The sequence below is a fragment of the Chelonia mydas genome, chromosome 2, assembly GCF_015237465.2.
Source record: "Chelonia mydas isolate rCheMyd1 chromosome 2, rCheMyd1.pri.v2, whole genome shotgun sequence".
Taxonomy (NCBI): Eukaryota; Metazoa; Chordata; order Testudines; family Cheloniidae; genus Chelonia; species Chelonia mydas.
Genome location: NC_057850.1, coordinates 64682707 through 64709650, shown reverse-complemented (window position 1 = coordinate 64709650; position 26944 = coordinate 64682707). Strand labels below are relative to the sequence as shown.

Below are 26944 nucleotides of genomic sequence, written 5' to 3'. Positions count from 1 at the left end.
GGACGTGATCGTTCCCCTCTATTCGACACTGGTGAGGCCTCATCTGGAGTACTGTGTCCAGTTTTGGGCCCCACACTACAAGAAGGATGTGGATAAATTGGAGAGAGTCCAGCGAAGGGCAACAAAAATGATTAGGGGTCTAGAGCACATGACTTATGAGGAGAGGCTGAGGGAGCTGGGATTGTTTAGTCTGCAGAAGAGAAGAATGAGGGGGGATTTGATAGCTGCTTTCAGCTACCTGAAAGGGGGTTCCAAAGAGGATGGCTCTAGACTGTTCTCAATGGTAGCAGATGACAGAACGAGGAGTAATGGTCTCAAGTTGCAATGGGGGAGGTTTAGATTGGATATTAGGAAAAACTTTTTCACTAAGAGGGTGGTGAAACACTGGAATGCGTTACCTAGGGAGGTGGTAGAATCTCCTTCCTTTGAAGTTTTTAAGGTCAGGCTTGACAAAGCCCTGGCTGGGATGATTTAACTGGGAATTGGTCCTGCTTCGAGCAGGGGGTTGGACTAGATGACCTTCTGGGGTCCCTTCCAACCCTGATATTCTATGATTCTATGACTCAATCTCTTCCCGTCAAGCTCAATCCAGCTGGGTTTGTTGTTGTCCGGGACTGTAACAGGGTGTAGCAGGGCCTCTTTTGCGTCTGCCTCTGCTCTGTTCCAAAAACCACTCAGAGACCTTCTGGCTCAGCAATCATCGGTGCAGTTTATTTACAGTGTGTAATCCCACCACCTTCTCACCATCTAAAGCTTGGAGGTTTCAGCCTTAAGGGCTTCTCAATCTCTGCAACTGGGGGGAGCGAGCGAGCTACCCCTCTCCTTCCACTCTCTGGTTTCCCCCTTTCTGTCTGCCCCACTTTGGCTTCCTTCCTCTGAGGCTTTTATGCAGCCCCAGGCTAATTGGGCTGGCAGATGTTTCCCCTTTGCCAATCAGGAGCAGGTTTCTCTAGGCAGCTCCAATCTACCTCCCTTAATTGGAGCTGGCATGACAGAGGCCTGGTTCAACAGTCCCAGCCCAGCATCCTGTCACAAGGACCTTTTCCTGTCAATAAGGTTTTATTTTCCGTACTGCCAACATACTGCTGGTGAATCAGGGGAAAAGCAGTGCAACAAGGTTTTCACTGTTTCCCCCTAACTTTCAAGAGTGCTTATGTTTTATGAATAGAGATCTAGTTAATAAAGAGTACATAGAAAACCTAAAAAAGTTGTGAAGGGAGCAAGAGAGCATTTCCAAAACATGTTGCTGTTCATTATAGAAATAGGAATTTGTGGGCTGTGTTATCCTTGAAATCTTGCCCTTATTTAAGGAAGACAGAATATCTTGAGCAATTTAAACAATTCTTGTGCCTGTTCACTCTTTTCCAGTAACTTTTGGGTAAGAACGAAGTTTGTTGGTATTTGAGCGCTTATGTTCTTTCACAGCAACTTTATAAAAGTTCGTTTCTTTACACTGCATTTTCTTCCATTTGCCTTTCCTTGATCTGATTTAACCTAGCAATTGAAAAGCTTTTACATGCATTCAAAGTTTGTTTCAATACCAAGTCATGGCAGCCTTAGACCTTTGAAGACACATCATGCATACATTAAGACAAATACCCAGACACCGTTTATTATACAGTACACAGAAGTACTTATTATGAGTACTTTGCATTTGTTCCCATAAACCTCAGATGGCAATTAAATAAATAATCTTGCTCTTTCAGGAACAAGAGCATAGTTCATATAAAATCCTTAGATTGTTAAAAATACTGAAAAATGTCTACTTACTCTTTCAGTTTTATAGGGTGCAATAATGTTTTGTTCTTTAATGAGAAAGGCCTGAAAGAGGATAAAAGATCATTTAGCCAGAATACGCTTGGACAATAAATTCTCTATGAATTACACTGTTTGGTGATAATGTGTGGATAAAGTGTGTGCGCTCATGATGTGTATGTGGAGGTCTGCGCAGGGAGGAGAGATCTTCTATTAACTTGGGGTGGAAGCGAGAGGGGAGTGAGAGTGACAGCGACAAAGGGGTCGGAACATGGGCCATTCCTGGCAATTTCTATCTGGTATCCTGTTGCCAAAAGTGGCCAGTACCAGATGCTTCAGAGTAAGGTGCAAGAAACCAAGACGTGGGCAATTATGGAACTACCTTTTTGTAAGGAAAATTTCTTCATTTAGAAATTCATAAAACATCATTCATAAAACTCTTCATTTAGAAGTTGGCTTATGCCCTAAAGCATGAGGACTTGTATCCATTCTTAAACTTCGCAGCTTTTGCTTTGTTTTCAAATCCTATATAATTAGGCTTGGAAGAATTCAATTTTTTTTATATAATTTTGATGGATAATATCAATGTTTATTTTTAAGCTTTTTATTGCTTAAATTTTCACAGTTGCAGGAAAGTATGAAGGGATCAGACAATAATTATTTAGTGACAGTAGATGTTGAGATTCAAAAAGTTAAAGATTTATGACTGTTAAAACAACTTGTCAACATCACTGTTTTGTTAAGTTATGTAAAAAGACCAAAGATAGAAACAAATATTAATAAGGTCAGTTACATTAAATGTTTTTAACTAAATTATGTTATGACGCCTTTCACTCAATTAGCTGTATCCAGAATTTACGTTGCCATTAGCATGGCAGGTTCACTGGTGATGCTGCTAAACAAAGGCATTCATAATATGTGTGTGTGTGTGTGTGTGTGTGTGTGTGTGTATATACACACACACAAAAACTGATGTAAGAACAGGTTTAACGAGTTGTAAGCACTTTCTGATTTTAAAAACAGTAAATTACTATTAAGCAAGATAGAAGCAGGATTGCACTCTTTTGCTTTGAGTGACTTCTGCTAGCGAGAGCTATCGCTTTTCAGCAATATGACCACCACCTACAAAAGGCACAAGTGTTCAATTCAGCCAAGAAGCTTAATTTCTTAAACATCTTTTTTGATTTAGTGCATTTTTATTCTATTCGCTAAAAGACTCCACAACATTTAGAGGATTAAATGCAATGTACAGAAAGAGCACTGAAGTCTAACTATATTTATTGGAAGGCTGTTTGATACACAGACCTTTCCTAGAAATTTTTTTGCATTTAACATTTCTAATGTTGTTCTTTGAATTAGTTTTAATGTTTAAATCAAACTACTATTCCAAACCGTCTTCACTTTCAAGGCCCTGCATGGCCTCTCTCTCATTCACTCTCAAGATTCATAGATTCCAAGGCCAGAATGTCACCTCCAACTGGCCACCTGTTAAATGTTCAAAAAAAGTACCTTTATGCTTTCTCTCATGCTGCCCTTCATGCTTGGGAGTAGTTCCCTGTACATATCCCAAAAGCTACCTCACTATCCTCCTTAAAAACTCTCCTTTTCAGCAATGCCTACAAAAAACCTGACAATGGGTGCTGGTGTGTTGAGAGCACTGCCAACTGTGCTGACCAATATTGATTCACTGTTTCCTTGTACTCCCCCATCTATCTCTGTAGACATCTCTTTGGGACAGGGACTGTCTTTTTGTTCTGTCTTTGTACAACATCTAACACAATGGGGTACTGGTCCATGACTAGAGCTCCTAGGTGCTCTGTAATAATCAAACTATGGCTATGAAAGCCCTGATCTAGCAACAAGCCCTGTTAGATGTTGCAGGCACAGAGGTTTGCCCACATTTCAGGATTGGGGCCTAATCCTAAAATTTGCTTACACTGCAGTTAGCTTGTATTACTGCATGTTAAATGAATATTTTACAGTTTGGAGAACTCTCAAATAGGTATCCCAAATTTAAATTACCAAATAGAACATGAAGGTTGAAAGCATCTGTATTACCAAACAAGCATAACAGAAAAGGCTCTTTCAGGTTTTAACATATATTATTAATGCATCTTGTTATTCCTCAGAGATAACAAAAGCAGAAGTTACAGTTTTTTAATACTGTTTTGATAACCTCCAATGACCTTCACATTACAGGTTTTATTTCGCAGCTATTATGGCATTAAATAGCTTTTCAGTTGCCTATTATTCGCAGTCAAAGCAAAAGGCTTCTTATTCTGTCATGCACTGGCAATGAATTTTGAGTTTACAGAGAAAGTAATCCTGACTGCAATTATACTGTACAAATGTTCCATTATAATTCACTATAACTACAACTTATTACAAAATGGATGTCTAATTCTTATATACTAATAAAGGTTTCTCTGCACAGAGAGTGACAGAAATCAGAAAATGTCAATTATATACATTTTATACACTTTAAATTCCCTCTCTTTTATATAAAATACTTTTATATCACAGCTTTCATCCAAGGATTTCAATACGTTACCAGTGTTATAGGCAGTGGTTCTGGAACTAAGAGTGCTCCTGCATCCTTTGGCTTGAAGTAGTAATAACAAACACCAAAGACATGGTTTCCATCATCAGCACCCCCTCACAAAAATTGTTCCAGCACCCTGATTATAGGGAAGAGATGGTAGTGTCTAACTACCCCATATTTAGTTTGCCAAACACTTTCCATTACAAAATGTTTTTGAGATACTGTAAGAGGAATCCTCCTTGGACCACAGATTAGGCTAACGTGTTTTGTTCTTCACAACTTTAACAGGGGAGCGTGGGGACGAAAAGGAAAAGAACATAGCTCCACTCTGAGGGACCTGACTGAGTTTGCAGGACTGGTTGTTAGAAAGGCATCTTTATATTTGTAAACAGAGGACATTTTATATAGAAGTTGTTGTTATGGACCCACAACCCCAGAATGTCATTTTTACAGAAGCTCTACACTGAAAAGAGCATAACTAACTGTACTGGGTATAACTACATCAGTATAACTAGTAAAACTTTCCCATGTAGACAATCTAGTAACCTGCCCAAATTAATTCTGGACTGCAGCAATTTGTTCTTCATTAGGGCAAAAACAAGATTACAAGTGTGAAATCTACCAGTGGACCAACATGAAAAATGGGGTGAATTTTTTCTCAAAAGATTTCATGAAAAGCATGTCCATTTTTTGTTGAAGTCTTTCTAATTTTGAAATTTTTATCTCCGCTCCATTTTAAAAATGAAGCATAGAGTGTTGAACATTATTTACAAATCTGAATTAATCACACCCAAGACACTCCATGCTCTAACATTACTTCCATACTTCATGACCAGTTACCGAAAAATTTAATGCACACGCAGTACAGTGTCCAATCTTTGAACAAAGTTTTCCACTTGAATCTTTCAAAAGACAAATATAAGTCATAGTGACAGTGGAGAGTCAGAAAAACTGAAAGACATGCAGAAAGACCAAAACAAGAACTATCAAAGCTGGAATACACCTCCCTTGGTTTTTAATGATAAAAGTGATCCTCCTGTATCCATTCATTTCTGAAAATACTATCTTTATTAGGCAATTTGCAATTGAGCATGGAGGTAAATTTATCGTATCTGACTTACCATCTATTCAAGAGATAACCTCAACTCAGTTTGATTTGAACACGTGTTTTTCTGTATTTACTTATTTATGAAAGATGTTAAGAAAGGTAATGTGGCATATTGTTTTCTAGTTCACTGTGTCCAATATTGTTTTTTGAAAATACTTAAAGGAATCCTAGAAAAAAACTTTTCTTATTTATGAGCCACAAATTTGTTATATGTATTTCTTACCTGATTGGATACAACAGAAATCACTCCAGGTTTATACCTATAATGCAGATAAGGTACTTGAAATACAAGTATTCAACTTATTAAAAACAAAAATAGAAGTATCTAAACATCTTAAATCCACATACCATGTGAAAGGGTTATTTTCTTCATTATCTTCTGCTGCTTCTATGTTAATACAGTCTCGCAATGGGATCTGCAGGAAGTTATAGAAATACGTATTTTCTTTAAACATACGTTTTAAAAAGAAACTAAGTTACTACCAAATGATCAGACTGGACAATTTACCTTAATAATGGGCTGGATTTTCTCATCTGGTTCAAAAATAATTGATTTTGAGCAGATTTTTAGTGAACCTCTGATTTTCCTAAAAAGAAAAAGGAAAAAAGAAAAAAAAGATTTGCATAACTAAATTGAGATCCAATAGCTGAATAACTCCAGTATAATTTTCAAAACACAAATGGCTTTCTACCTTTCATCTCTGCAGTCTTTGTTTATAATATGATTAGCTGTATGCTGTTCAAAGTAATATTCCTCCAGATTAAGAAGGAGCAGCGAAAACCTACAAATAAAAACAACAAGAGGAATTTTTTTTTTTTTTAAATGAAAATTTGTTCTTCATGCAGAGATCAGACTCTGCATTGTTCTTATTAAAATATACTGTCAAATGGGCAGGAGGAACAATTAAAGACATGTTGGAAACTGGTTTTCATAAAAAATACCACAATTGTGTTTCAGGCATTTCTGAAGTGTTAAAACTCCATAAAAGAAATCTTTTATGCTCTGTTACTATTCTGGTCAAAAAAGCAATCCTGATTGCCTGGATGAACCCAGCAGGACCACAAAGACCAGTATAGCTCAACCTGATCAAGGTAAACCATGGAACAAGTATCACCAAGCACTGTTCACAGAAGCTGACCTCACACCAGTTTGAAAGGAAACAGGAAGCAATCAATTATTTCAAAATAAGTAAGGCTTCTCTCTACGATATAGCCTTGAATCATTTGATATTATCTATGCCACCATCACTTAGATTTACATGTTCTTGTAAGCATTACAAGGAAAGCATTATGTATATGCATAATCTTTTAAGTTATAATAATAAACATTTTTAAAAACTGCACTGTCAAGATTGTTTGGGTAATCTGTGAATAACCACAACAATGAATCCTTCTGAAAGGCCTTGCTTTCTGTATTAGAAATAAAAGGGCGATGTTCCCCCCCACACACACTTTCAGGCAAAATTTGTATCAGCCCTTCTCAGTTCCATTATTTGGTATGAGTGAAAACTAGTGTCTGGCCCTAACCTGTAGGGTCTTTGTGAAATTAGAGAGAACTGTGGATGACTAAGATTTCTCTTCACACCAAAAAGTGGTCAGTTTTCTGGAAGTGTGTAAATCGACTATTGCTATCAGAAATTTGCCATGTGGAAGACACTTAACTAATTAACACTAATTGTTAACAATTATATTAAATAACTCAGCACTATACACATAACCAGCTGATTCAAAGCGCATTAAAGCCAATGGAAATACCTCCTTTGACTTCAACATTGTTGGGCTCAAACCTCAAGCGACCCATACTAAAACATCACTTTAAGTTTATCATAGGAAGCACTTGTGTAATATACTCCTTAGGGAATTCTGCACCAAAAAATTAAAAATTCTGCACACAATACTTTAAAATTCTGCAAATTGTATTTGTCAAAATAAAACTATATAATCATGCCAGTTTCAATTATTTTGGTAATTTATTCCAAAATACCTGTCAGCAAATAGATCTGTAATAATACAGACAGACAAAAATTCTTCCAGGAGTAGAGATTTAAAGAAACCCCTATGACAGCCAAGTTCCTGTTTCTCTGAGAGTGCCCGGAGGGCCAGACACTCTCAGCCCATCTCCACCAGAGGCCCCCTCCCAGCCCAGACACTCACATCCCCTACTCTCCAGAGGCCAGCTGCCCCTGCCCCGCCCCCCCCCGAGCCTAGACACTCACGCTTCCTCCCCGCAAGAGCCCAGCTGCAGGCCACCCCAGCCCAGATGCTCAAACCCTGTACTCCCCCAGAGCCCAGGGATCCAGAGGGAGAAACAGCTGATGCAGGGTCCCATGCTTGCAGAGAGTTTCCTGCATGGCACTGCCCTCTCCTTCCTTGAGAGCATGCTGGGAACTGCAACTGCTGGGAACCCTCAAGTTCCCTCCCCTTTCTCCTCCCCTTGGCCTTAACCATATGTGAGCTGGGCTCTGCTGGGTCCAGCGGCCCCTAGTGATGGCCAACATCTCTGCATCACATTTCTGTGGAGGGAAAAAGGAAATTCTGCATGCACGTTAATTTCTGCAAAATTCTGCATTGCGCAGTGGGGCAAAATTCCCTCAGGGGTATGTAATATAATCAAATTATGTTGCCTCTCTGTAAGTCAAGAGAACACACTTTTCATCGATATGGCCATAAGTTGTAGGACCACTATGCAGTTTAATTGCTCAGAAATACATTGATAGGAACACATCATACAATGAGTATCTGATAAATTATTACTTCTTTGAGGATCATTAAATATTTTATCTTAAGTGTGGGATTGGAATGAAAAATAGTAGACTGCTTTTAAAGGCAACAATACCCTTAAAACAGAAGACAAAGGAAAAGGACATCTTTAATGAGTTAAACAAAAGGGGGCAGCTTTCAAAAGAGCTCCAAGAGTATCTCTACACAATGTTTTGGAGCTACTAGTAGGAGCGAGCCTCCTAAAGCAGGTCAAGAGACTTGGGTTAGCAGGGCTCGCACTAGCACTCTAAACATAGCTGTAGAGACATTGCTTTGAAGTTGCGGCTCAAGCTGGAGCTCAGGCTATGAAGCCTAGGAAGGGGGAAGGGCTTCATATATTGGACTGGAGCATTTAAAATCAAGTCAGCTAAAAGGAACTTCTGGTACTATATCTGTCTGAGCCACCCTGCCAACTTTTGGGGCCTTGGGGATGTATTTTAAGAGAGAGCAGGACACCTAGGATACATAGGATTACCATCTACTGTTTCTGAGACCAATGTGAAAATTATTAAGATAATTATTTATTATTTGTATTATAGCAGTAGAAGGCCAGAGCAAAGAGAAATTCATTTTAATATGGAAACCACAAGAGAATACCACAGAAGTACGGTTTCCCCTTTTTGACATTATCAACACAGTGTGCCAACTCAAACTCTGCTAAAAGAAAAGGAGGAGTTGTGGCACCTTAGAGACTAACAAATTTATTTGAGCATAAGCTTTCGTGAGCTACAGCTCACTTCATCGGATGTATTCAGTGGAAAATACAGTAGGGAGATTTCTATACACAGAGAACATGAAACAATGGGTGTTACCATACACACTGTAACGACAGTGATCAGGTAAGGTGAGCTATTACCAGCAGGAGAGTGGGGGGGAGGGGAAACCTTTTGTAGTGATAATCAAGGTGGGCCATTTCCAGCAGTTGACAAGAACCTCTGAGGAACAGTTTGTGGTGGGGGGGAGTGGGGGAGATAAACATGGGGAAATAGTTTTACTTTGTGTAATGACACATCCACTCCCAGTCTTTATTCAAGCCTAAGTTAATTGGATCCAGTTTGCAAATTAATTCCAATTCAGCAGTCTCTCATTGGAGTCTGTTTTTGAAGAATTGCCACTTTTAGGTCTGTAATCGAGTGACCAAAGAGATTGAAGTGTTCTCCGACTGGTTTCTGAACATTGTAATTCTTGACGTCTGATTTGTGTCCATTGATTCTTTTATGTAGAGACTGTCCAGTTTGGCCAATGTACATGGCAGAGGAGCACTGCTGGCACATGATGGCATATAGCACATTGGTAGATGCGCAGGTGAACGAGCCTCTGACAGTGTGGCTGATGTGATTAGGCCCTATGATGGTGTCCCCTGAATAGATATGTGGACACAGTTGGCAACGGGCTTTGTTGCAAGGATAGGTTCCGGGGTTAGTGGTTCTGTTGTGTGGTTGCTAGAGAGTATTTGCTTCAGGTTGGGGGGCTGTCTATAAGCAAGGACTGGCCTGACTCCCAAGATCTGTGAGAGTGATGGGTCATCCTTCAGGATAGGTTGTAGATCCTGATGATGCACTGGACAGGTTTTAGTTGGGGGCTGAAGGTGATGGCTAGTGGCATTCTGTTATTTTCTTGTTGGGCCTGTCCTGTAGTAGGTAACTTCTGGGTACTCTTCTGGCTCTGTCAACCTGTTTCTTCACTTCAGCAGGTGGGTATTGTAGTTGTAAGAATGCTTGATAGACATCTTGCAGGTGTTCGTCTCTGTCTGAGGAGTTGGAGCAAATGCGGTTGTATTGTAGAGCTTGGCTGTAGACAATGGATCGTGTGGTGTGGTCTGGGTGAAAGCTGGAGGCATGTAGGTAGGCATAGCGGTCAGTAGGTTTCCGGTATAGAGTGGTGTTTATGTGACCATCGCTTATTAGCACTATAGTGTCCAGGAAGCGGATCTCTTGTGTGGACTGGTCCAGGCTGAGGCTGATGGTGGGATGGAAATTGTTGAAATCATGGTGGAATTCCTCAAGGGCTTCTTTTCTATGGGTCCAGATGATGAAGATGTCATCAGTGTAGCACAAGTAGAGTAGGGGCATTAGGGGATGAGAGCTGAGGAAGCGTTGTTCTAAGTCAGCCATAAAAATGTTGGCATAGTGTGGGGCCATGTGGGTACCCATAGCAGTGCTGCTGATTTGAAGGTATACATTGTCTCCAAATGTGAAATAGTTATGGGTGAGGACAAAGTCACAAAGTTCAGCCACCAGGTTTGCCATGACATTATCGGGGATACTGTTTCTGATGGCTTGTAGTCCATCTTTCTGTGGAATGTTGGTGTAGAGAGCTTCTACATCCATAGTGGCTAGGATGGTGTTTTCTGGAAGATCACCAATGGATTTTAGTTTCCTCAGGAAGTCAGTGGTGTCTCGAAGATAGCTGGGAGTGCTGATAACATGGGGCCCGAGGAGGGAGTCTACGTAGCCAGATAATCCTGCTGTCAAGGTGCCAATGCTTGAGATGAAGGGGCGTCCAGGATTTCCAGGTTTATGGATCTTGGGTAGCAGATAGAATACCCCTGGTCGGGGTTCCAGGAACTCTGCTGTTCAATATAATTTTTTTCTGGATGTGGAAGCAACTATCCTACCAGTTCCAACATAACGATACCAGCAAGCAGCCAGTGTAAGGGAACTCAATTGAATATACACCGTGTCTGCAAGCAGACTGTCTGCAAAGGGGCTACATCCACAGAAATAGCCTCCAGAAAGTGTTCCTGGCAATCAGAAGGCATCAGTGAAACTCTGGAGACTACCTAAGATCACAAGCTGGTCTCACGTCTTCAGGTAAAAATATTTGTTGAGAGTGGGGGGAAAACCTTTAGGATGCACATCAGTACCGATGTGTACATTAAAAGAGGAGATGATGTGAGTTTATGGAAATGAATTCAGCTGATATTAAATTAACCTAGTCAGACTGATTGTGAAACAGGAAGCGTTGTAATATTGTGTATTGGCTCACATGGATCTCTCTCTGAAATGGTGTAATGAGATTGTTAAAGTCTATCTCCACACACACACACACACAAAAGGCTATTTATACATGTTTGTTTTAGTTTTTTAAAAAATATACCGGAGATGGGGGACTGCCTATTAGTTACTTTCATGAGATGTGCTGAAACCTGAAATACAGCTTGGAAATGGAGGGGTATGAACCTAGTAACTGGAGGCTTGAAAAGCATTTGCTATTGTATAAGAGATTACATATTCATAAAAGATAATCTGTATTTAGGGACCAGAACCTGCAAGGTACTGAGTGATTTCAACTCCCATTGATGTCAGTGGGTGTTGAAAGTGTTTAGCACTTTTTTAATACTGTACATATCACAGTACCAGCTGAATTTAAAATGCCTACATAAGGGCACTTTCTGTAGTAACCAAGAACAACCTATATAGTTTTGCTTGAACAGCTTTCATTTCATAGCTCTGTTTTCTACACTGTGCCAATTAAATTAATGGATTAATTTACTAAGATACAAGAAAAATCAATGTGGAGACTAAGTGGAATATAATTTCTGAAGAAGAAATTTAAAAAAAAAAAATCTTGCCTGCGGAGATGCTAAGACACATGTATAGAAAACTGCTTGAGTACTTGACCCTTGGCAACAGATCATCTAAACTGTCATAGAATATCAGGGTTGGAAGGGACCTCAGGAGATCATCTAGTCCAACCGCCTGCTCAAAGCAGGACCAATCCCCAATTTTTGCCCCAGATCCCTGAATGGCCCCCTCAAGGATTGAACTCACAACCCTGGGTTTAGGAGGCCAATGCTCAAACCACTGAGCTATTGATTGAACATTGTGGGAGGGCGGGGGAAAGAGTGTTGGCACAAGCCACTGTACCTATGGAGGAAAACAGCCAAACATCCTAACACTAAGAGCTTTTTTACACTCCAAAGTTAAATTGACTTAAATTATGGCAACATACAGCTGCTGCTGTAATTAAACCACTGTAAGGTTGCCAACCCTCCAGGATTCTCCTGGAGTCTCCAGGGATTAAAGATTACTCTTTAATTAAAGATTATGTCATGTGATAAACTCTCCAGGAATACATCCAACCAAAATTGGCAACCCTATTGCATGTCCACACTACACTCCTTGTATCAGCAGAGCGCATCCACAGTAACAACTCTTGCATCGACAAAGAGAGCAGTGCACCATGGCTAGCTATCCCACTCTGCAACTCGCCACCATATACTGCAGGGTGTTTTAGAAAAGGTGTGCAATACCTCATGGGGGCAGGTTCAGAATCCCATGATGCAGTTTTCTCCACCCCATCATTCCATGTAGGTTTCGCCACACTTTTCAACAGGCCCAGTAACCTGCATGCCCGCCACCTCTGTCAGAAAGCATGGATCCTGCACTGCTTTTCAGTATTGTGCTGAGCATTATGAACACATCTGACCCTGCAGCATTTCCTGAGCTGCGAATCTGATGAAGATGCCTTGGTGTTTGCCTTGCTGTGTGCCATGGAAAGAAACAATTCAAATTGCTGCTGGGATTCACAGAGCAGCTGCACACGGGGGACCGTCAGTTCTGGGCCCAAGAAACAAGCACTGAGTGGTGGGCTCGCATCATTATACAGGTATGGGATGATGAGCAGTGACTGCAGAACTTTCGGATGGGCAAGGACACTTTCCTGGAACCATGGATGGAGCTTGCCCCAGCCCTCCGGTGCAGCAACACCAAAATGAGAGCTGCATTCACAGTGGAGAAGCCAGTGGTGATCACTATGAGGAAGCTGGCAATGCCAGATTGCTATCAGTCAGTCAGGAATCAGTTTGGAGTCAGTCAACCGTGGGGGCTGCTGTGATGCTACATTTGCAGTGGCTAATGAAACAATGGGCAGAGGTACTACTGTCAGTGCATTTACTCCTCTTGATCCACACAAGTTACAAGCACAACATTCTCACTTCCCCTTGGGACTCAGAGCATGGTGGCAGCCCTAGCCATGCTGAGTATGGCCCAGGGAAGAAGCGGGTGAGTTGGAACAATAGGAGGGGATAGCACTGTGGCATCAGTACAAATGGATAGGGCTACTGCACTGAAAACTAGCTCAGTCTTTCACAGCTGGTGGTGATTGTACCTGATAACTCACTCCTGACAGTAACTGAAGTTACAAGGCAACAGCTCCTGCATGCGTCTGGCTGCAGACCAGATCCGTCTGCTGCCAGCCTGTGTGCCGCAACGGTGCCTCTCGAAGTCATTGCCCAGTGGCATGGCAAGGTGTCCGACCATGGGGGAAGAAACAAGGCAGCCTTCCAAGAAGCCTTGGGCAGAGGATTGCAGACTATCTCCAGGATCTCTATTCCCCAAGAATTCTTCCATCTCTTGCCAACATAGCTACCACCTCTCGGGGAGGTGGATTACCTACGCCAACAGAAGAACCCCTCCCACCGGTGTAGGTCGTGTTTACCCTGAAGCACTACAGTGGCACAGCTGCAGTGGCACATCTGTGCGGCTACAGTATTTTAAGTGTAGCCACCCCCTCAAAAGAGTCAGTCTTTAAGCAAGAATCCCAACCACAGCTACAGCTGAGCTGACGCTTCATTATAATATCTTATGAAATTAAACGAGCATAGCGGGCTCGGAGAGGTGTTAAGTGCCCATTCATCTCGATGAGTTGGGCAATGTCTACCCTAGAGAGCTTACAGTGGCACCGCAGTACCAATGTAGCAGTGCTGCTGTAAGATTGCTTGTGTAGCCACTCTATGCCGACAGGAGAAAGCTCTCCCATCGACATAATAAAACCACCACCACGAGCGACTGTCGCTATCTTGGCAGGAGAAGCTCTCCTGCTGACACAGCGCTGTCCACACTACCACTTATGCCGGTGAAACTTAAGTCGCTCGGGAGGGTGGTTTTTTTTCCACACCCTTGAGTGACATACGTTTTGCTGACATAAGTGGTAGTAAAGACATGGCCTTGTTCTCAGCTGAAACAGAACACCCAATGGAGATTAACACAGCCTGAAACAATAGTACTGTGATGCACAAACTGATCCATTCATGTCGGAGCGCGTTCCCTTGCCACATCTCAGAAACTCTCCAGTCCTGGGGTGGATCAAACATACCCATCCTCAGCTCCTCACCCCAGTGCGTTGTCCATGAACACTCTGAGCACACCTGTCCTAAATTCCCCACCCACTGGCAGGGCTTCCCCAGATCCTAATTTACATGGAAGGAGGTGGTAGGGAGATGGGTTCAGGCCCCCTTAGAGACACAAGAAAACCCAGATCCCAGTTCACATGAGGGGGTAAGGAGAAGGTCCTAGACACTCCTAGAGAGGCAAGTCCCCTCCCTCAAATCTAGCTCACACAGTGGGATCAGACCCCTACAGATGGGCAGGAGCATCCAGATTCTGGAACACAGAGTGGGGCAGTGAGTGGGACATCCCAAGGGACGTCACATCCCCATATATGGGCAGAGTCCCCCCAGATCCTGGCACACCACGAGGGCATGGCTCAGGGCTCAGACACTCCCAAAGGACAGGAACCCCCAGACTGCAGTTCACATGAAAGCACAGCGAGAGGGACTCAGACCTCCTCATTCAGATAGGCAAGCTCCCTCTAAAACCTGGTTCAAATGGGAGGGAGGCACGGTGGGGGGGGGGTCACAGCCCTGTAGATGGGCTGGGGGCCTCCTGATCATGGCACACCCAGGGGAGGGGAATGTGGGGCTGGCAGGCACTTGCCTCTATTCTTCCGCAATCCCCCCGTCACTCACCTCTATGTCCTCCTTCCCACTCCCCCATCTGTCCCCTCCCATCCCCCACTCCTCTCCCCTAGTCCCACCTGCTCTTCCACCCCAATCATCTCCTCTACCAGCAAGCATTTGCTTATGTAGTTTATTTTTTGAAAAGAAAACAGTTTCAGCACCTTTTGAATATTCTGCTGTATTCAAATTACTTTTCCCCAAAATAAGAACCACCTTTTGACAGAGGCGGATTGGAGCATTGTGTCTGCTTTTTTCACTTCAGATTCTGCCCTGATTTGGGTTCAAACCTACAATGACTGAGGTGGTGCTCAGATCCAGTGACCGTAACTAAGGCTAAGATTTAGTCATGGGTATTTTTAGGAAAAATCATTGACAGGTCATGGGCAACAAACAAAAATTCACAGCCGAACCTGTCCATGACTTTTACTATAAACACATGTGACTAAATCTTAGCTGTCATGGGGCCTGCTACTCTGGGGAGCACCCAGGACCAACGACACCGGCCACTGCTTGGGTGGTCCCTAGGGACAGCTTCCCAGGGCCACCGAGCAGCAGCTGATGCGGCCGCTCCAGCAGCAGGCAGTGCGGCTGGCCCCATGGCCGCTCCAGCAGCGGCTGGCCCCATGGCCACCTGAGCGGACAGCCCTGGGGGTCAGCCACACTATCCGCTGCAGCAGCAGAATTTCATGGATATCGCAGAAAGTCATGGAATCCGTGACCTCCATGACAAATTCGCAACCTTAACCATAACACACCCTCAGGTCTTGTGATGCGGAGATAGTTTTCCAGATAGCTAGCCTCTCTCTCTGCACATGTGAAATCCATTAGCTACATAAATAGGCACATGAGCCTAAGAACTGTTTCACATGCACAAACATGGAGAACCAAACTCTTTTTGAAATAATGCTTTCATTTGAGCTCCTGCAAAAGGCTGATGGGTGCTAGGCACCCTCAAGCAATTGAGACCCTGGTGAGATGATCGGCGCTCTGGTTTCATCTCTACCTGTGCACAAAAAAATGTTACTAGAGTGTGCCGTCATTAAGAAAAGCTGTTTTTTCCCCTAAGAGTCTGTATCTCAGGAACCCCTTGGTCAAACCTACTAACAAGAGGTAGATATGAAAGCGAGGATACCAAGGTCAATCTCTTGTGAGAAGCCCATTTCTATCATTACCATCCTCAGCACCTAGGCAGAGAGGGTACTCCCTGGATCCTGCTGAGAAATTCATCTCATATCAATCTGATTAGTAGATGCCTGAAAATTTGAAGTTTCACCACGCTCCCTTCCCACTGGATCTCTAAGCTGTCTGCTTACCAAATCAGCCCAATTATATTCACTGAGAGAAGATTTTAGATAACTACAGAGTTTTAAAGCCTTCAGTAAGACAAAAATAAACAGAAGTTCCATTTCCACCTTTAGCTCACTCTCAGACTTTCAAAGATATACTTATTTGAGAGGAGGCAACCTTAAGTAGGATTTCCAACTTGTGCAGCTTTAAGCCTCATTTCTGCAACGTGCCCCACATGGGTGGACCTCTGTGCCTGCACAGAGCCCTACTGAAGTTATCTGTATAGAACAGCTTGCAGCATCAGAACGTGAGTAACATCTGCAATGGCTGGAATCACCAGGTTATTCATAAACTAAAACTCATAATAAAATTTTAGACACTATTAACCGAACAAAGTATCCATAAATAAGAAGTGGCACTCATTTACAGATGTTTGAGCATGACAGCCCTCAGTAAGTTTTTGGATATTTTGCTCCAAGAGGATGACAAGGTTATTAGCTTAGGGGGAAAAAAAAGCCAAACAATTGTTTTGCTCAGGATCCACCCGCAGAACCTGTATGCTGCCATATTTTACACACAAACAGAACACTAATGCTGAAACAGATCAGCTTCCTAAACAGGAAACAGTGTAGCATGCAAGATGTAGATCATTAGATATCTGTTTATAAGTTCCTCTGTACCAGGTGTCAGACCAAGGAGTTAATCCCACCCCCATCTGTTCACGTTAACAGCCAACAGCATAGAGAACTCAATCCATAAACACTACAAAAAGAAAAGGAGTACTTGTGGCACCTTAGAGACTAACTAATTTATTTGAGCATAAGCGGTGCCACAAGTACTCCTTTTCTTTTTGCGAATACAGACTAACACAGCTGTTACTCTGAAACCTGTCAATAAACACTACAATGATCTTACAGGAAACAAAGCCATATCATTTTACTTGTAAATTTTGTAACTAAAATTAGTGTACTTTTTAGAAACCTAATTTTATTTCCTTCAAATAACAAACATACAGCAAAAATAGCAGCTACAAAACAGAAGATTTTCATTCAAGTCAATTAAAAGGGACACAAGACATGCCCCTCAAGTAGTTTTCTTACAAAGCAAATGGGAGAAAAAAGTGTCAGAGAAATAAGAATTGATGTCTACCCATCTGAAAGGGATATTTCTGTTCTAAACCTGGTCTGCAAAGGAAAAAAAGAGAGACACTGGGTTTTGTGCCCTTTTTTGGCGTTTGACATTTTTTATGAAATACAAAGAAGTCTTGCTTTTTTATTTGCTCAGTTCGTACCACAAGAAATTCTGGTCTTGTCCTGTTTTTCTGGAAAACTGTAGATAATTGGAGAAGTAGGAGGCTTATGAAATCAAATACTAAGTGAGAAGGGAATTATTTTTATTGAGATTTAAAACTTTTTCTGTGGGTCATTTAAAAGGATACAATTAACTAATTAATCTAGTCAGTTTCATGAAGAGAGTTAAATGTTGTTTGAGGTACTATGCCCGCCTCTCAGTCAAATTTTCTACTTTTACCATCTTATACCTTAAATATTTCTCTATGCTGCTGTGCAAAAAGCCAACAAAACTGACTATACACAAACTGTCAAATGCACAAAGTAAATAAAATGGGAAAAAATCAAATCTCTTTCAGTTATATAGTTACAACACCCAAGATCACATTAGTAGATAAAGGCATTTGGACAACAGTTGTGTCCCTTTAACAAATACCCAGCAAGCAAATAGAAGAAAATCTCTCTGTTAGAGATTCAACAGCTTAGCCCTTCAATTAAGGGATGAAAAAGCATCTAAGAAAAACAGGAGTGTCAAGACTTTATATTACTGGAAAAAAAAAAAAAAAAAAAAAAACCTGTGGAGCAGAAAAACACTTTAAAGCAGGGGTAGTCAATTATTTTTTTGTCAAGGTCCAAATTTCTTGGTCAATGTATAGGCAAGGTCCAGACTCCAGAGAAAAATAATTTAAAAAACAACAATAATGATAATACGTAAATAAAAATATTTCAGGGTTCATTCAAAAGCACCTGGCAGTATGGATTTGGCCTGGGGTCTGCCTACTGACTACCCCGGCCTTAAATGTTTTCAAGTCTTCTTTGTCATAAAAAGGGTACAAACCAATATACTAAAGGGGGAGCATCTATTTGGGTATCAAAACAAAGGAATCTACAGGTACAATCACATGATCACAATTCTGAAGGTTGTGGGTTCAAGTCTCACTCGATTTCACACTGAAAGGCCAGCTCCAGTTCACCCAGCTGCAAAATGTGTAGCTGGTCCAGCAGGTTAGGGCACTCAAAGACATCAGGACACACTGGCCACATCATTACCTTGTGTACTGTTAGCTATGAAATTGACGTCACTTAACCAGGTCAACCCCATGAGCCACTGGCTCAAGGCAACTTTGATTTTGACTAATGATTGGGAAGGAGCAAGCACTTGAAATGAAATTCACAGATATTAAACTGAGAGGGGTTATAAATACTAGTAAAGATGGAAATCAGTATTTCTTGAATTGCTGAAATTAGAAACAATAGACAATAAAATTGTGAGATTAAATTTGGGAGAAAAATAATCAGATTTCAGTGGCTGAGAAAATGTCTCGGAAGCAGTGATGACAATCCACAAATAATGAACAATGAATTAGACATGAGTTTGCCCATAGACCCAGGTGATAATGGGTCCTTCAGCTTTTCTATCAGCCACTACTACATTTTCCAACCCCAATCTCATCATGTTTTTTACATTTTAAAAGTTCTCCATTCAAACAAAAGAAAACCATTCTTCCACAAAATAAGAAATTTGGTGGAACAGATTTAGTGTTTCTTTCCTATCCTCTTTCCCTCTAAGAACTTCTTTGCCCCATCAGAGCTTTAAGGATTGTTCTGTTCCTCCTCCTCAAACAAGATTTTTTCCCCCTCTACTTTATACATCTCACCCTCAAGGCGGTATATTCCTAAGAATCACATCCTTCTCCTATGGCAGTGCCCAACACTACCCCAAAAGCATCAGAGTAGCATAAAAGTGGTATTTTTTATTATAAATAAACAGAATATTCAATAATATAAAAGTAATCCAATGGATATTTGTATTTAATGCATATGTAGAATGCTTTACTAATTTCACCCCAGCTTCCTTTTCTATTAGCCATTGGTCAATTAGCCATTCAGTTTGTCTCATCGTTCTGTGGTTTCCTTGCCAAGGATGAAGAGTGCAATGCATCCAACAACTGCAAAGATGCACTCACAAGAATAGCATTTGTAAAATGGGCACATGTGATTAGTTTACTACTCTATCCCCATTGCTAATGGCACTGTGGTTACTCAAATGGAAGGCAATTACACTGTAGTACTGTTTCTTAGCAGCCCTCCAAATAGAAATACAGACAGGGATGTGCTTTGAAAGGAAGATAACTAATTAAGGTCTAATCTTACAACAATTCAATTGTTATCACACTTATTAAAATTACAAAACATTTTGGTTCCAAAAAGCTCTGTCAATCTAGATGAAGACAAGACAAATAAAATAGGTCTTATACAACTGAAGCAGAGGTAATTTATCGTTTTCCTGAATTAAGTGTGTGTTCAGAGTATTTTTTCCAGGTTTAAAGGAGCCACAAGAACACAAACCAAGAGAGAACTCAGGGACAGCAAAAATAAAAATCATAGGCGAATTGTATATGACACTTCTTTAATATTAAACTGCCAAAGGGTTTGTAAATTGAAGTTGACCCTACTTTAAGATAAAAACTCAAACACATAACACTGCAATGTGTGCCAAAAATGATGCTTGCAATGTTTTAAGCTATTGAGTACACAACTGACACAGGTACTGTTTAATGTGTATCTTAAAGTAGATCATATATTTATCTCTCTTTAAGAGACTTTTCCAATTTTAGCTAACACTATGTTAGGGGATTATTTTCCTGATCAGTTAATAGTAATCAGAGTTAGGCCTGACACAATGTGTGTGACTCTAGTCTTCCCCATTAACCAGAAGTGCTCAGAGTAGTGTTCATGTCATCTTCCCAACGCCATGCCCCAAATGTAACAATAAACAGATCTTTATCCTCAAAAAGAAAAGGAGGACTTGTGGTACCTTGGAGACTAACCAATTTATTTGAGCATAAGCTTTCGTGAGCAGCTCACGAAAGCTTATGCTCAAATAAATTGGTTAGTCTCCAAGGTGCCACAAGTACTCCTTTTCTTTTTGCCAATACAGACTAACACGGCTGCTACTCTGAAACAGATTTTTACCCTATGCTTCCATATGTCCAGAACACTTGCTCCGTGGGTATAAGTGTGTGTGTGTGTGTGTGTGACAGAGTTTGCACTATGCACAGCCTCGTACGAGACACCCCCACACCCCCATTGTGAAAGGAAATGAGAACTGTCAGTGCTGCCCAAATCTGACCCCCTCCTCTTGGGGGGCAGGGGCAGCGCTGCCCAAATCGGCCCTTCCTCTCTGCTGGGGGAAGGGGTGTCTGTCGGCGCCCCTGCCGCAAGAGGCCAAGCCGAAGCCTGCCCCCAGGCTGCCCGGCCCGGGAGGGGCCGCCCCTGCCAGGCTGCCCGGCCCAGCCGAGCCCGCGGCGGAGTCCCCACCTCTCCTTGGAGTAGAGCTGCTGCTCCTGCCGCCTCTTCCGGGTGAAAGCCATGGGGCCGCCTGCAGGCCCCGCCGGGGCACGGAGAGCGCGGGGCGGGCGGGCCAGCCGGCCTCCCGCTCACTGCCCGGGGCGCCCGCGCCGCCTCTATCCCGCGGCGGGCAGCGGGCGGCTGCGGACCCCGCTGGCCAGGCCCGGGCCGGGCTCGCTCCACACGGCGCTCGGCGGTGGCGGCTGTAGGGGATGTGCCAGAGCCGTGCTGCTGCCGGCCCCGGGCGGGGACACTCCCACCAAGCCGCGGCCGCTGCTGTTATTGGTTATTAACGAGGCCCGGCAGTGGCTACCCAGTGGGCGGGCCCGAGCGGGACTCGCAGCCCTTGTCAGTCATGCAGAGCCGGATCCAAAGTCGGGCGTCGTCACTAGACCCCCCCTCCCCATAACCCAGCCGCAGAGCCGGGCCGGGATTCGCCCAGGGCCACCCAGCCGGGCAGGGGCCGAGGACCTGACTGTACGTCAGACTTAAATTTGTTTATCTCTAAAGTGCCACAAGTCCTCCTTTTCTTGTCGGGGATACAGACTAACAGGCCTGCTACTCTGAAACCTGACAGAGTTAGGTTACCGATCTGTCTGGGGCGTCAGGTGATCAGGCTGAGGCCACAGGATCTTTAGGGGAGGAGATGAAGGAGCACACCAAGTGACTAAGTTTGAAGCTTTATTAATAAAATAACAGCAGTGAGTGCTGGGTTTTCCCCACATCACTCAAAGGAAGGAAGAAAGCATTAGTGCCCGAGCCCTCATCCGCTTTCATACTCACACTCACAACCCAAGGCCGGCCAAGCCTGGGTGTAACGTAAGAAGAAGAGGGGGAAGGGTGGACAAGAGTTCGGTCTTGTGCACAGGCCGTCCAGGGTCTGCTGTTGATCTCCGACCTGCTTTGGCTTTTGAGAGGATTTTTAAGCCCTGGGGTGTTTCGTTCAGGGACCTCTGTCCCCCATGCTCTTTGTACCGGTCCACACTGGCTTTCTGCGGCTTCCTCAATATACACCTTCAGGGACGCGAAACTGTTGTTTTCCCACTCGCTGACCTTCGCAGTCTCACTCATTTTTGCAGCCCCTGCAGTTCTGTTCAGCAATTCTCCTTTCTCATGGCTGGTTGGGGTTGGAATTTAGGCTCCCGTCTTTCTTGGCAGGTAGCAGAGAATCTGTTGTGTGCAGTAAACTTGGGCTGGAGTCAGCTTCTTATCTTCGGACCTAGCTGGAGTGTCAAGTTAACACGCTCCTTTCTCCCTTCCTCCCCCTTCGGCCTCTCGCAACCTGCAAAGGAATCTTTCACTCCACACTCCTTCAGCCCGTCCTGAACTCCTTTCCAATGCATATGAAAGCATTAGCAATATACAATGCCTTCTCATGGCATTGTGGTAACTGGCGTCACAAGATATTTATGTGCCAGATGCGCTAAAGATTCATATGTCCCTTCATGCTTCAACCACCATTCCAGGGGACATGCGTCCATGATGATGATGGGTTCTGCTTGATAACAATCCAAAGCAGTGCAGACTGCCGCATGTTCGTTTTCATTTCCTGAATCAGATGCCACCAGCAGAAGGTTGATATTCTTTTTTTGGTGGTTTGGGTTCTGTATTTTCTGCATCAGAGTGTTTCTCTTTTAAGACTTCTGAAAGCATGCTCCACACCTCAGCCCTCTCAGATTTTGTAAAGCGCTTCAGATTCTTAAACCCTGGGTCAAGTGCTGTAGCTATCTTTAGAAATCTCACATTGGTACCTTCTTTGTGTTTTGTGAAATCTGCAGTGAAAGTGTTCTTAAAATGAACAACATGTGCTGGGTCATCATCCAAGACTGCTATAATATGAAATATATGGCAGAATGTGAGTAAAACACAGCAGGAGACATACAATTCTCCCACAAGGAGTTCAGTCACAAATTTAATTAATGCATTATTTTAACGAGTGTCATCAGCATGGAAGCATGTCCTCTGGAATAGTGACTGAAGCATGAAGGGGCATATGAATGTTTCACATATCTGGCATGTAAATACCTTATAATGCCAGCTACAAAAGTGCCATGCAAATGCCTTGTTCTCACTTTCTTGTGACATTGTAAATAAGAAGCGGGCAGCATTATCTCCTGTAAATGTAAACAAACTTGTTTGTCTTAGCGATAGGCTGAACAAAAAGTAGGACTGAGTGGACTTGTAGGCTCTGAAGTTTTACATTGTTTTGTTTTTGAGTGCAGTTATGTAACAGAATAAAATCTACAGTTGTAAGTTGCACTTTCACAACAAAGAGATTGCACTACAGTACTTGCATGAGGTGAATTGAAAAATACTATTTCTTTTATCATTTTTACAGTGCAAATATTTATAATAAAATAATATACACTTTGATTTCAATTACAACACAGAATACAATATATATGAAAATGTAGAAAAACACCCAAAATATTTAATAAATTTCAATTGGTATTCTGTTGTTTAGCAGTGTGATTAAAACTGTGATTAATCACAATTAATTTTTTTAATCACGATTAATTTTTTTAGTTAATCACGAGAGTTAACTGCGATTAATCAAAAGCCCTAGATCAGATTCATCACGGATTGTAAATCCATGGCCATGGAGTTACACCCAGGAAGTATTTGACCCAACAACCTAGGATCTTTTAGGAAAGGTGATTTTGAAAAAGCCAAGGGTTAGAATAGAAGTAGTGCTATCTTGCTAATTAACTCACTTGGATATTTGTTCATTAACTGGCCTTTAATTTATCTTTCTTATAACCATACATGTTTTGAATTAAAAAAGTAATTCCTGATTTATTAAAATAAAGAGTGCAAATGCAGTATTTTCCATGTACAATTATTTTTACTTTATTTTATTCCAGTGATACCCACAAGGTGCTTGGGGCTGCCCACACATACAAGATACAGTTCCTACACCACGGGGTTCCAAATCTAAGAAAATTAACATATAAGGTAGACAAACATCCAAACTTCCAAGTGTTTTTACCCCTAACTATTTTTAGTTCAAATGGCCCCCATCACCACAGTGTCTGAGCACATCACAACCTTCACTATATTTAGCTTCACAACATCCCTGTGTTATCCCCATTTTTAGAGATGGGAAATGGAGGCACAAAACACCTAAGAGACTTGCCCAAGGTCATCTAGGAAGTCTATGGCAGAACAGGGAAATTGAACCCACCTCTCTGAAGCCACAGGCTAGGGCCCTAATCATTAGACCATACTCCCATAATCAGTTTATTATTTGTATTCCAATAGTGCCCACTTAACGAGTAGTCCCAGTCAGTCAAGGCATACTTATAAGTACAACTGGCTGAAAAAAGGGAATCCCTTTCACAAAATACTATGTGTTTTTAAGAAAAAGTTTCATCCTGAAGCAGGAAGAAACATCAAAAACACAAAATTTGTTTGAGAAAAGGTTTTAAAGACTAATTCAGTTCAGGAGACCCCAAATGAAAATTTTCTGCTTCCCAGCTGCCTTCAGGGAAGGCTCTTGTCAGTTTTACAAGTGCCTTCCATCTGGCTGCTGGAGAGAGGTGCAGAGAGCTTGGGAGCTCTGTCTCCCAACCAACCATCCAGTTCTTGGAGTCCATCACCCAGAGCTAGGCAGGATGGCGGAGTACTCTGCCTCTCCACCCCTTCAACCTAGTGGGGAGAGAGAGTGGCCAGATACCGTGTCTCTTTATTTGCCAGAGCTTCTCTGTTTCCCAGAGCTAGGTAGGAAGGCAGAGCACTGTGATGCTCTGTCCCATGGAGACGGGGCAGACAGAGAGGCAGAGCACCAGCTCTGTTCTTCTCCATTTCCTGGAGCTAGAAGGGAGAGAGGTGGAAACCTTCCTGTGTTTCATGTAATCTGTAATAAATTCAGTGAAACATTTTTCTCTACCCAGTCTAATAATAGTGTGTGTATGGGTCTGTCATAACCCATCTGAGGTCAATTTTCATGCACTTGGTACAGACAATTCACAGATTCTTTTATACATATATTACATACTTGCATGCAATTGTAGCTCATTAAGCTATTTATGCTTATTTATAGTTACTGTTTTTAAATGTGGCAATGGGATTCATACAAATTATTAAAATAAAATACAATCCTGGAAGTTTGGGAGATGGTGGGTCTGGAGGGTGCAGTGAAATTTAATGTGGCTGAGGTCTCCCTGGTGATAGGGGGCTCAGGCTGCAGTGAGATTCAGTGAGTTTTGGGGAGCCTCTCTAGGGAGAGGGGCCTAGGGGTGCAGTGATATCCAGTGGTATCTCTCTGGGGCTAATGGGTGAAGTGATAGATTGGTGGAGGTCTTTCTGGGAATGGGGGAATGGGGTGCAGTGATATTCTGTGAGGTTGGAGGGCTCTCTGGGAATTGGGGTAAAGTGACAATCAGTGGGGTTGGGGTTTTCTCCATTCATGGGGGTGCAGTGACAGTGGGGCTAGGGGAGTCTCTGAGGCTGGGTGTGACAGTATCTAGGGTTGTGAGGCACCTTGCTACCACCTGCCCTTAGTGTGAGGAAGCCCACCGCAGGTCAGCTCCCCCACTCCACTGGCACTGGCAACACAAGCACTCCCCTCTAGGACTGTGCAGGATCCACTCTCTACAATCAGCATTAGGCACACTCCAAGCCCCACGACCTCAGAGTGTCCTCCTAGAGTATCCAGCCCCTGGTCCACTGGACACTCACAGAAATCACAGATTTGCTGCTCACAAAGAATCAGTACACATCTGCTTGTCAGTTTTACCTCAGATCACCATCCCCTTTAACAAACAGCACATAGATATGTTTATAGTGAAAACAAGTAAAAATGTATTTAACAAAGTAAACAAAGATTTAAGAAGTAGCAAGTAAAAATATTGAAAACAAACGGTTACATGTAAAATAAAATCCTAACACACATTCTAGCGCTTAGACTAATTAACAAAATGCTCTCCTGTCTAATGAAGTTTAGCTCACCCAAAATCTTTGCAATGTTTTCCAGCCAAGTTACAACTACTGCTCCCTTGGTTCCTGCTGCTCGCAGCCTGGGCTCAGCTCTACTCCCCCAGGGATACAGACCCCTGTATACATGATGGATGGGCCAATGAGTGGACAGTACCTGCCCACGTGGCAGTGAAGCAGAGCCCAGGGGGCTGTGTGGGTCAGCAGCTCTAGTAGAATCTTTTAACCCTGTAGTGACCTCCTAAAACTTAAAAAAAAAAAAATAAATCTGAGATCTGTGACCCTCCACAACCTACCTCAGTCCTCCAGACATTAAGCACTAGTTCTATCAAATTGGCATTTTTCTACTAAACTAAGTTTAGTCATAAAATTTCTGATCAGCATTACCTAAAAGCATAAAGTTAAGCATGTGCATAAATCTTTTCAGGAAAGGGGAGAATATATGCACAACACTCCCCGCCCCACCCACCTAGTATTCATTACTGTGGATGTCAGTATAGGTGTCATGTTTCAGGGGTGGTTAGTATTTTATTAGCAGGGGTGTCTCGGGTAATATGTATGCAGCACATGTTATCTCATTTAATGGATATAAGTAAGGCATTTTCCTGTTCAGCTTTCAGTGCTAAGGATCATTTTAGGATCCTCACTGGATGCCTATAAAATTAGTACGAGTAAAGTTTTCTGAAGTGCTTAATGTTGTCCCAGCGGCCTCTAGTTAAGTCAACAGTAAAACTTCCATTGGCTCTTTAATGGGAGCAATATTTGGCCACTGCTGAGGACGTTGCAAATTCACTCAGCAGTGGACAAGAGGAAACCAGTGGCATATTATATGACAGTGGAGTTGGGAGGAGATATTCTGGCCTATTAATTATTACTAGAGCTCGTCAGCAAATATAACCTTCCAAGAAAAACTACTCTGAAATGTGTTGCCATTTGTAACCGTGCCTTCGTGGATCACAACTGAGAATACCTAAATTCAGGACAAACTGCTGAGAAATAGGGCAGACACACCCAAAACTGGAAGTTATTCTCCCATGAGATATACCAAACCAGCAACAAAAGTAAACATCTGTTTCACCACACTGGCTAACAAGAAGTCAGAACAGCATTTTCTTAGGCATTCCAGTCCTTGTATCACCACCAAAAAAACTAGACTTATAGATGAGTGGTTCTTT

At 42.4% G+C, this 26944-nt stretch overlaps 1 protein-coding gene across 4 annotated transcripts in view; it reads right to left on the bottom strand.

The window, feature by feature from the left end:
- NSMAF (neutral sphingomyelinase activation associated factor) overlaps positions 1 to 21062 on the bottom strand; it is a 59999-nt gene extending 38937 nt beyond the window's left edge. For 2 of the 4 annotated variants that reach the window (XR_005224329.2, XM_037892571.2), the window contains exons 1-6: positions 20805 to 21062; positions 6098 to 6187; positions 5914 to 5992; positions 5754 to 5821; positions 5629 to 5665; positions 1771 to 1821 (exon numbers count right to left, since the gene is read on the bottom strand). Coding sequence is in view for 3 of the 4 variants with exons in the window: in XM_037892571.2 (XP_037748499.1) it covers positions 1771 to 1821; positions 5629 to 5665; positions 5754 to 5821; positions 5914 to 5992; positions 6098 to 6187; positions 20805 to 20857 (378 nt within the window). In the remaining variant the exon portion in view is untranslated. Of the gene's footprint in view, positions 1 to 1770; positions 1822 to 5628; positions 5666 to 5753; positions 5822 to 5913; positions 5993 to 6097; positions 6188 to 20804 lie in introns of those variants that run through there. The other 2 variants (XM_037892572.2, XM_037892573.2) reach the window with 2 other exon arrangements.
- Between the last annotated feature and the right edge of the window lie 5882 nt (positions 21063 to 26944).